Source organism: Electrona antarctica (assembly GCF_951216825.1).
Source record: "Electrona antarctica genome assembly, chromosome: 6".
Lineage (NCBI taxonomy): Eukaryota > Metazoa > Chordata > Actinopteri > Myctophiformes > Myctophidae > Electrona > Electrona antarctica.
In genome coordinates, this window is record NC_136811.1 from 40,135,934 (window position 1) to 40,147,494 (window position 11,561).

General features: G+C 44.3%; 1 protein-coding gene across 1 annotated transcript in view; it reads left to right on the top strand.

Annotated features, from left to right (window-relative positions):
- bcam (basal cell adhesion molecule (Lutheran blood group)) overlaps nt 1-11,258 on the top strand; it is a 66,527-nt gene extending 55,269 nt beyond the window's left edge. The window contains exons 12-16 of the mRNA XM_079502540.1: nt 296-437; nt 2,229-2,258; nt 4,773-4,920; nt 5,781-5,883; nt 7,918-11,258. Of these exons, the coding sequence (XP_079358666.1) occupies nt 296-437; nt 2,229-2,258; nt 4,773-4,920; nt 5,781-5,883; nt 7,918-7,920 (426 nt within the window). The 3' untranslated portion in view covers nt 7,921-11,258. The remainder of the gene's footprint in view (nt 1-295; nt 438-2,228; nt 2,259-4,772; nt 4,921-5,780; nt 5,884-7,917) is intronic.
- Nucleotides 11,259-11,561: the final 303 nt, after the last annotated feature.

Here is an 11,561-nt window from a genome sequence, read left to right on the forward strand (position 1 = left end):
GTCATGAAACTCATTATCAAAACAAAGCACTTAAACACACAGCATTTAGTAAACCCATAATAATATTAATTAGTAATGGTCTTTTTTTTCTTCTCTGTATTAAAATTGTATTAAAAGTCCTTAAATTGTCACGTCACTGTCATCTGGTGACCCTCCACAAAATCATGTGATTTGATTTGATCGAAAAATGTTTGATCAACGGCAAACATAAGCTTATAGATCAGCTATTTTCACCATACGTATGACAAAGTATCAAACAGGGCATAAGTTTCTTAATTGTGTCTCTGCGTTCCAGTCGGTGGAAGTGCATGGCAACATGGTGGTGAGCAGTGTGACCCTGGACGCCTCAGCCGACGTGATGAAGAGCGGCGTGATCTGCGAGACGACAAACGAACACGGGAAAGACAGCAAGACATTCGCTGTCACCCTTAAACAAGGTAGGTCTGAGACAATCCTGGTACTGTCAGTACTGCCTCCCCCTGGCCAGCCGGGGCGCCTGATGGAGGGGAAAGGAACTCGTTGGAATAACTTGTTCCATCCACGTGCTACGTCCAACGGGGGAAACTCCCCCCTGTCAGGTGAAAAGAAGCGGCTTGGAGTCCTCATGCATTGAAGGAAACATGAGGCCAGTCCATTGCGCTCCTCAGGTTGGCAGAGGGAGTGTAGCGCCCAGGTTACATTAGACAATTGACACTGGGTGAAAAAAATGGGTTACAAAAATGAATAAATATTTATATATAAAAAAAAGCTAGGTCTGAGACAAACGGGGTGGGGATGATGACGCTGATGAATGGTGAACATAATCTCTCCTCTGAGGTTCTGAGGGTCATTGATGTTCAATGTCATTGTTTATAAGTGTTGCTTTTTTGTCTTTAATGTTATATAAATAATTATAAGCCTGCAGCTCGCAAAGTTAGCATGTCAGCATGTTAGTATGTTAGCATGTTACCACGCATGTTAGCATGCATGTTAGCATGTTAGAATGTTATAGCATGTCAGCATGTTAGCATGTCAGCATATTAGTATGCTAGGGTTAGTAGTTCTTTAAAAGCTTGGATTTTTGTATTTGACCACTCAAATGGCGACATTTGTGACCACGCATGTCTGTGTGTGTGCGTGGCACTGCATGTCAGCATGCATGTTAGCATTTTAGCACGTTAGCATGCATGTTAGCATGCATGTTAGAGTTACCATGTGGGGTCCCTGGGGGGTCCCCGGAACATCCAGACCCCCAGGAATGTGCCCAGGGGGCCGGCCCGGTTCCTGCGAGCCGCCCTGCATCCGAAACAGTCGAGAAATGACAGAGTTACGTTTCCTCGTTTCTCCCCATTTGACTTTCAAGTGACTCTGCATGTATTTATTAAGGGCAGAAGAAGAATTTTCATAAAACTGCAATTTTCATTGGCTCATAAAAGCTTAATTTTTAAACATAAGAACAAAAATGAGAAACCAGTTTTTAGATATTGGTCCAAAGTAAACGTGTAGCAAGTTTTGTGCATTTTCATCATAGATCCCAGGAGGAGATTGATTTGAACTGTTTTTCATATAATTCAAAATTGTGGGAGAACTAAAGGTCAGAGGTCAAAAGTCAGTACACAAAAGTTCGGCATGAGGAGACGCATATGCGTATTGAAGTTATAGCGCCACCCTTTGGCCAATGGGCGTGGGCTTCGCGTCTTCACCGTTTGGCATAGCTCTCTCTACCATATTGATGTTTAGCGGAAACCGACTGTACTGTTAAGCCAGAACTGCTATTTTTGGTGGAAGAAGAAGAGGAAGAAAAAAACAGACAAATACAATAAGGGACCAAGAAGTCCCTTCATTCTTGACCCCTTAATAATAATAATAATAATAATAATAATAATAATAATAATAATAATACAATGATTGATTAACACCCAGCAATGCGGTTATAGTTAGGTAATCATCAGCCTCCGCATCATATGGTATTTGTGGATATAACCGCGCAGCTCGCACACCAACCGAGACAAGTTTCTACACTCTGTAGGAACTTGTCCTGAGTGTGAGGAGGAATGTTCCAGATGGTCTGCTTCATTCTTTGAGTCATTCTTTCTTTCTTCTTGCTTTCTTGTTGTTCTTTCTCTTACCAGTAATGTAAATTGTAACCTAATGTTTTTTTCTCTCTCTCTCTCTCTCTCTCTCTCTCTCTCTCTCTCTCTCTCTCTCTCTCTCTCTCTCTCTCTCTCTCTCTCTCTCCCTTGGTGCAGTTAAAATTGATTTGAACGACGCAAACAGAGGTAGAACCTTCTCCCTCCTCCTCCTCCTCTCCTCCGTCCTCTCAGGACTCTTTTTTGTACAGAACCTGTGATTTTGCCCCCGCCCCCACCCCGCCCTGACCCCGACACACAATCCCTGCCGCCCCCTGCACACACACACACACACACACACACACACACACACACACACACACACACACACACACACACACACACGCGCACACTCGCACGCACAGCACTGTACTGTAACCTTGTATATTTCCCCCCTCTTGCTACCAAACACTGTGGATATTGTATATTGTTATTGTTCTTCTTCTTGTTTTTCTTCCTCTTCTCCGCGTTTTGCCATCTTTGTATGATGTTCGTCCTATTTTTTGTGGATGCCACTACTACTACAACTTTTTTCTGAGCCCCTTCAGGGGATAATAAAGGATTCTATTCTATATTCTATTACTCCTTCTCTTCTCTTCCTTTCTTCTCTCGGTGTATTGTCTCACTTTCTCCGCCTTCTTCCGTCTGCGCTGCTCGTTTCTCCATCTCGTGTTTCTGCGCTGTCCGTACGCTACCTGTGGTGTGCCCTTAACACCGTTGGTGTGTGTAGCAGACCTGATTCAAATGCTATTAGCAAATATTTACTCCGATCTCCATATTTTAACTTTTTGGTAAATTAACGGCACCCACTTAATCAAACTACAGCGTCACACAAACGTATCAAAAGTATCAGATCCAAAAGCTGGAAACGCATGTTTTGAGCTTGCAGATCTGCAACTTTTGATTCTTTTGAATTTGAATTCGGAAAAGTAACCGTTTTGAAGGTTTCCACCCGACGATATTCATTCGTTTTTCTAGTGTAGTGCCAGATTGTTTCCCGATAGAAACACTACTACTACTACTAATATTAATAATAATAATAATAATAATAATAATAATAATAATAATAATAATAATAATAATAATAATAAAAATGAAGTGAATTCATTACTTAATAAGTATCCAATACCGTGGACTTCCATTTTAAATAAGCTGAACAGTCATTGTTTGTTTTTGTTTTTTTTACCACCGACGGTGACTATTTGCAACTGTTATTTGACTCAGGTCTGTGTAGTAGCGGAGTGCATAGCTGGTTACTGTGTGTGTAGTTTGTGTGTGTTGTGGTGCTGTAAGCGCTGTGTTATGCGCTTTGTTATGCCATGGGACTGAGCAACTTTCTCTCTTTCAAAGTGCTGCTTTCGGAAAACCCTGTGCTTAAAGGTCTGTAATGGCTAACCCTTTTGACTTTGTATGTTGTCTGTCTAACACTGTATGTGTGTACGTGTGTGTGTGTGTGTGTGTGTGTGTGTGTGTGTGTGTGTGTGTGTGTGTGTGTGTGTGTGTGTGTGTGTGTGTGTGTGTGTGTGTGTGTGCACGTGCGCTTGTGCGTGTGTGAATGTGCAGGTGAGTATTCGTATTACTATAGTTGTGACTAGGACCGGATTAAAATTTTACTAACATTATATTTGGTTTCAGCTCAAATGGCCCACATGTCATTTTGAAGCGAAACTCTTTAAAGTTCAAAGTAATGAAGACATTGTAGCCTTTGGAGAGCTTTGATTTGAGCGGAATTACTGCTGTACATGTCAGACACGCACAAATATAGTAATACGACTGTATAAAGTTTAGAGCAGTGGTTCTCAAAGTGGGGTTCAGCTAGGGACCCTCATAGTTCCTTTTTAGGGGGTTCCAAATGGACCCTCACAGGTCTGTAACTCTGAGAGTGTGGGAATGGAACCAAAGGGACCCATATTGGTCCCTTTGGTTCCATGTGTACACTCTCAGGGTTATGGGGTCCTTGGAATTAAAACGTTTGAGAACCACTGGCCTATATAATGATGGATGGATGGATGGATGGATGGAGGTATGGATGGATGGATGGATGGATGGATGGAGGTATGGATGGCTATGTCCTGTGACCTGTGTATGTGGTTGGGCGGGCGGGTTGGTTGGTTGTTTTGCGGGTGATGTTGCCTGGCTTTGCTCAGGTGTGTGCATAGGTCCTCATGGGTCCCATCACATTTCAGCCATTTGCAGTCGAATGTTGTACTAACCCCACATTCCACTTCCTGCCCCTGCCTCCTGTCCTCTCCACCCACCCATCCATCCAATGTCCTCCCCCTGGACCTTACCCAATCCCTCCTACCCCGTGTACCCCACACACCCGCTGATCCACCGATGATTATCACCTCCTGTCCAATTCAATCACACCCCTCACCCCACCCCACCACCCCTTCCAACACTTCCAACTTCTCCCTTTGCCCCTGGTCTTTGAAATGATTCCCCCCCCACGCCCCACCAATCAACCCCCTCCCTCACCCCTCCTTCTGACACCCCCCCACCCCCAACGCTATCCCTGCACCTCCCTTTCCCCCCTCAACCACCTCCCTCTCCGTCCCTCCGTGGCTGGATTATTCCCTCCCTCCTCCACCCCTGTCCTCCATTCCCTCCATCCATCCGTCCGCCCCACCTCTCCTCCTGCTCCACCGTGGCGTTGCTGTACAGCGGGCGTTGCTGGTCAGCATGGCGGCTCCAGTGGGGTGGTGATAGCCGTGGTGGTGTGCGTGCTGCTGCTGCTGCTCCTGGTGGCGCTCATCTACTTCCTCAACAAGAAAGGCAAGCTGCCGTGCAGCAAGAAGGACAAGAAGGACATGTGAGTGGACGGAGGGGCATGAGACTAAGGAAGGGATGGGGCAGGGGTTGGGAGGTTAGAAGGACATGTGAGTGGACGGAGGGGCATGAGACTAAGGAAGGGATGGGGCAGGGGTTGGGAGGTTAGAAGGACATGTGAGTGGACGGAGGGGCATGAGACTAAGGAAGGGATGGGGCAGGGGTTGGGAGGTTAGTGGACGGAGGGGCATGAGACTAAGGAAGGGATGGGGCAGGGGTTGGGAGGTTAGGGACGGAGTGAGTGGACGGAGGGGCATGAGACTAAGGAAGGGATGGGGCAGGGGTTGGGAGGTTAGGGAGTCACAGGGTGGGATTGGGTAGCAATCTTTTTTTCTAACCACCATATTAGCGTACCTTTTCTGGGCATGTCGCAACTTGCAATAGGCGAACGTTCACATAAAATAGCCGATCGACACTCTCACAATGTGCCACAGTTGTTTTTAGATATAGAGGAAAAAGGAGGGGGCCAGGTATAGAGCCCTGGGAGACCTCGGTCAACGAATCATATAGGTACTTCATTGTTCATTGTGTGTATATAGGGTTTAAGTGGTTAACTTAACCCGAGTATGAAGTTGGAACAAAGGGATTGTGAAGATGGATGGGCAGGGCAGGGCAGGGAATGGAAGGCAGGAGAGGGTTGGTAGAGAGGGGGAGGCAGATGGGATCACTATGGAAGGAGAAACGGATGGGTGTGGGTAAGAATAGAGAGGGTGTAGAGGAGGGCTGGAGTGAAAAGGGAAGGGACATTTTATAGAAAACATGAAATCACTTAATTCACACCTTTTTGCACTGCTTTTGTGTAACGGACCGGCTATCTCTCTCTCTCTCTCTCTCTCCCTCCAGGGCAACGGGAGAGGTGAACAACCATGGTGACATCGTGGTGGAGATGAAGACGGAAAACCCTAACGAAGAAGCCGGCCTCCTCAAGAGACCGGCAAATGAACAGGTCAGACTGATCGAGACACACAGACGGACATAGGGTTATGGACAGACAGACACGTGAACAGAACGTGGTCATCAAGTTCGATAAAAGGACAAAGACTTGGTCATCAGTAGGTCGACTAACGGGTCAAGGGTCACAGTGCTGTGTATGGGTCAACATGGCCCGTTAGACCAGGTTGAAGAGTTTCCATGACGTTAAACTGTCAAGCTAGATTAGCTTCTAATGGAGCAACCGTGACACTGGCGAGTTAAGTCGACATGACCGCGCTGTCTCACCCACACAAGTACCTATTAATAGGCTCTTAGAGTAGCAGTGGGGGGTCCGGTGTTTCAGGAAACTGTCCAGTAATCCAGTGGTTCTCTGGATTTTTTCTGGCCGAGAATTGTGGTTCTCCATACATCTGCCCAGTTCGTTGGTACTTTGCGCTCCTGCATCGTTCTTGACTGAGTACATACACCTATGTTAGTGTGGGATGTCCTCCTGATCGATGCCCGTGTGTTGGTTCTCAGAGCACCTTTTTGCTGGCTGGCAGTTCTTGATGTCTTTGGCAGTGTCCTGCTAGTCTCATTCTCATGGCTGATATTTTCTGGCTCACCCTTGATATTCCCTTATACAGAGTCTTGTTAGTAACATGTACACTCTTAAGTACTGCACGCAGAATTCTGGTGTAGCACCCGTCAAGAGACTAAGGGTTGGCTTCAGGGTCCAGCATTCACTATTGCCGTATAGGAGAACAGACTCCACCGTTGCATAGAAGAAGCTGAGTTTGATTACCTTTGATTCAGTAACGATCTTTTCTTTTCTTTCTTTTTTTTGTTGAGGTATTAAAAAGTCTTAAAAGTCCTTAAATTGTCACTTCACTGTCATCAGGAGACCCCCAGAAATCTTGTTGAGGTTGAGAACCACTGCATTAACCCAAACATAAAAAGCTTGATCCCTACACTAGCCAGGATATCCATTAATAGCCATGTATTCCACTGAGTCACAGCAGCTGTTTGTAAGGCATGTCTCATGCTAGTATGAGCAGCTGTGTGACAAAGCCACATTACTTCATTATTATGTCACAACACTATTATTACAATAGACAATTTTCACATGACATTGTTTCAAATCATCTGTATCTGTATGTAAATCATCATTTCAATTTCAAAAGTGAGCCGTACGTAACCGTACTCTAGAGGGCATGCGCATGCATAAAGTGAGTGGCAAATCGAGTGGCAAAGTGAGTTTAACATCGTTTAACGTAATGTAATGCAATCAGATATAGGACCTTTCTGTTTGGATGTATGGGTTTTTAAGTCCTGAAATTAGTTTTTTGCCACTCAGTAGGCATTCCCGCATAACTTCCGGTTATGAGGATGATGTCACATGCATACCCTCTATATCGGGTACTGTCGCACAGATACCATGTATGTCCATATTTTAACTTGGTGTTTTTTTGAGTGGTGCAAACGACTCCAACAACTGGCTTTGTTAGTACCCGTGTGTGTGTTTGTGTACCTGTCCCTCAAAAGAATGAGCATGGTTACTATGGTCACTGACATTACGTCAGACCACAGCTGATCAGTCTATATAAGACCTTGTACCACTCAGTTCACACGGATGTGATTTTTCATACATGAATGCACTTGAATTAACTTCTTTGTGCAAACATGCCCAATCTACAAGCTCACAGTTGTAAGCTTGTAGAAAAAATACTTAAAAGTGAAAATGGTTAAGTGTTTCTGTGGGGTTTATTGGATTGTATTGATCCAATAAAACGTATTAACAAGAGCTTGTGGCTAAATAATAATTACATTGGACCCACTGGAAGCTTTTCCATTTCCTGGAAACTAACAGTTTTGGACATGCAAGGTTTCTACCCGACAGCGCCAATATTATGTGAACACTCTTGCTCTCAGAAGTGTCAGACATCAGCGGTGTGAATATAACCAGTAAGAGATCACGATTATCGCCCCATACAGGCAACCACTATTGTGAAAACGACAAAACTTTAATATCATACTTAACGTTCTCCTCTCTCAATCTGTCCAACAGTGATGATGACACCAGAGGAGGATTGTGAACGACAGAGGGATGAAGGGAAGGAGGACAACAGTCTTAAATGACTGCAGGGCTTATTTTTATTTTATTTTTTTGTTTTGGTGTTATGGGGGGTCGGGACTGGGGGAGATGATGGATGGAGTGTAATGGATGCATAAGTATTTTGAGTAATGTGGAGTTATTATGGGAAAAGGGGTTTACGTTGGGACGTGGTATGTATGTATGTATGTACTGTATGTATGTGCTGTATGTATGGGCATTAAGAGTGCTGGTTTTGGAACAGGGAGCGGGCCTGTTGGGTGCAGTTTGGCTTTTCATTTCGCCCTATAAAGTACCTTTGCCCAGATGGGTCAACTGCAGCCACACAGGCTGCCCCGGCTTCCAAATCATGCACGCCCTAAAACCCTTACCCCGTGTTCACACGTGCAGCGACAAGAAACGACAACCATACCAACCGTAGCGACCGGCATGGCAGCTAGAGACTCTGAGCAACACAGGAGACAGTGACAGCAGTTGACCCCAATAGGTCTTCTCATGGTGACAAAACATTGTGGTTCATGTACTGCATATGTTAACCCACATTCAAATAGGGATGAAGGGTTGATTGTGCCATTGCCTGGTTTACTAGTTCTATACATCGGATCTTTATATTGTTACCATGATGATTTAGCAAGACAATTTTAGAAAGTAAAAAAATCAAGTGTGGAAAAACACACACGCAGATATCGTCAGAGTCTCTGGTTAGCTCATAAGAGAAGAGGCTACTGTATTAACACTACATCACAGACCCAGAGCTGTCAGTCAGCCCATAGGCTACATCACAGACCCAGAGCTGTCAGTCAGCCCATAGGCTACATCACAGACCCAGAGCTGTCAGTCAGCCCATAGGCTACATCACAGACCCAGAGCTGTCAGTCAGCCCATAGGCTAAGACCCAGAGCTGTCAGTCAGCCCATAGGCTACATCACAGACCCAGAGCTGTCAGTCAGCCCATAGGCTAAGTGAAAATTGCCACAGGCAACAATTATGCGGCAGTGTCGCTGCACATGTGAACGCATACTAACCACGGGACATAATTGAATCACTGGAGACGGCATCATGTTCATGACATTGTTTGATTCTAACTCCTCAATCCACCAATCGTGTTTCGTCGGTCGACTCCACTGCAGAGTAGCGCTGTACACAGTAAGACGTGGCTGACTTTACAGCCAAGCACAGTGGCAGCCTATCTACCCCAAATGAAACGCATAATGCCATTAAGCCACTGTGCTTCTCTGGAGAATTGTGTTCCTAGTATTTGAATTGAACACGTTTTGTTAGTTCCCTGCAAACAAGTGAAACACTGTAGTGACTGCTCTGCGTTGGAGTCTGCACTTACCCCATTCTCTGCTCTCGTGGCTCTGTTGGAGGTTAAAAACCTATCTCAAATTGGCATGCTGTGTCTACTCAGCTGATTAGCAAGCAGTGATTGTAGTGTGTTGTTCAGTACACCATATTTAATCCCTAAAGGAAATCGTTTTGGCACAATGCTGCTGCAACATCCCAGCTAAGAGAGCAAGCCTCTGTTTGCTTTCGTTGCTCTTTTACCATCTGTGAATGTTTAGTTTGTTCCCATACTGTAAGCCTGTGTAGGCGTTGCCTTAGCAACAGCATTTTTAATAATGTCAATCCTTTCTGGAGCACTCTACCTTTTTTGTAAATCAAACCAAAAAAATACACAAAAGAGGCAAGCTATTTCAGTTGTACAATTTATGTTTTTTTGTTTTGTTTTGTTTTCTGCCATTTCCACTAAGTCTGTAGATTATGGTTAATTATGACGTTTTTTCCTTGTAAATGCTGTATACTCTGTACCCCCGTCTCTCTCTCTCTCCCGCTGTGAGGCAGAATTTACGTGATGTGGAACTCAATGTGTGTGTGATTACTGTGCCGCTAGCCCTGAAAAAAACATTTCCTCACTTCCCCTTTAAACAAAAGCTAAAGCCGCATTTTGGAAAAGATTCAAAAAAAATGAAAACACCTCTCAGACACGGTTCCGCTCAGAGAGCCCCAATTACAGGGCGGCTCTCCCTGGGAAATTGGAGTCATCTTGTGAATTGGACGAGGAACGTTTTCCGGCACTCTTGTTGACAATCTCAAATCACGACCACCTGGTTTGTCTCGTTCCCCACGGTGACGGTGATCACCAAAATGGAGGCTTTCACATTCACCTGTATAGAGCAGCGGTTCCCAACAGGGAAATCTCGAAAGCGTTCTCGCGTTCCACCCATCCGACCGCTTAATCTGACCACTTAGCGCGGCAACGCGGCAGCCACGTTGAGTGGTCCGATGGGTGGGCCGCGGTGCGTTGTCAGAGCATGTTTATTTTAAAAGAGGTGTACGAGAAAAAATACCATGTCATTTTTTTTCCACATTATTTTTTATATTATTATATTGTCATTAAAATTGTAGTGTTTTGCCAGTTATTTGGGGGCCCACTTACAAGCGGTGGGCCCTGGCCCATATACGTTGGGAACCGCTGGTATGGATCAAACCACTGCCACAAGTTTAGCATCAGGTTGATGCATGCAGGACGGAGGGAGGAGATGGGAATTCTTTCTTTTTTGCTTTTGTTTTTGTTGTAATTACCAAATGCATTGAAGAGTTCTTGGGTGTCTAGTTTCAGTAGTGTCCAACATTTAGGTTTGCGTCTTATTCATCTCGCCATCTCCCTGTTTTTATTTTATTTGTATTATATTATAATTATATAATACTGTCAGCAACACAGAAAGATTTGGAGGCGGGTTAGGGTGTCCTTTGACTTGCTTTGAACACTGGAACCAATGGCCTTGATTTGGAAAGAAAAAGGTCGCCTCAAACCACTATCTACTTCCCACAAGGCTCTTTTGTTATTCTGACGTTCGTCTACTGATCTCGCCATAACTTAATGACTGTTTGCAAGCCTGTGACAGAGGGAGGACACAGATAAGTGAACTTTGAACTTGGAGCATCTTTTTGTTTGTTCTATTTGTTTTATATGAAAAAAAAAAAAGATATAAAGTGTTTATTGTTTTTCTGTAATTTTTTTTAAAGGGGGATTCTTGTACTTTTTTTGGAAACTACTGATGTGTCTGTTGTTTTTCCTGGTTTTTTCCACTGGTTCTATGAAAAGAGAGAAATGTCTTTATTTAGGATTCTTGTTTTCGAGATATTCAGAGTGCTTCACTTCTCTCGCTGTATACTGTATATTTTGTGGTACGCTGTTGTGAGCTCTGTGGCGTGTTGATGTACCTTTTGTTTTTCAAATTTGTAGAATTTATAATGACAAAACCCAAGAAAAAACAACCACACCCCCACAATCTCTGCGTTTTTATTTCCTTTTACTCAGCGAATGTGTTTGCTATTACTCACTTAGAACCTGTAGTTTTGCAGACTACCAACAATTACTTAAAACTGGAAGAAGTTGAACTATAGGGCCAGAGCGTAGGGAGGAGTTTCACTCAAAACGGGTTATTCTGGTTGCCATTTTCCTGCCTACCAGTAAGTAGGCTAGTAGGCTATAGTAGTAAGCTGCTAGGCTACATTTTTCAGCCTCACTGTGGAGACATATATACCATTGTAGATATAAAATTAAATAAACACTGTATGGTTTGGGTGTCAGC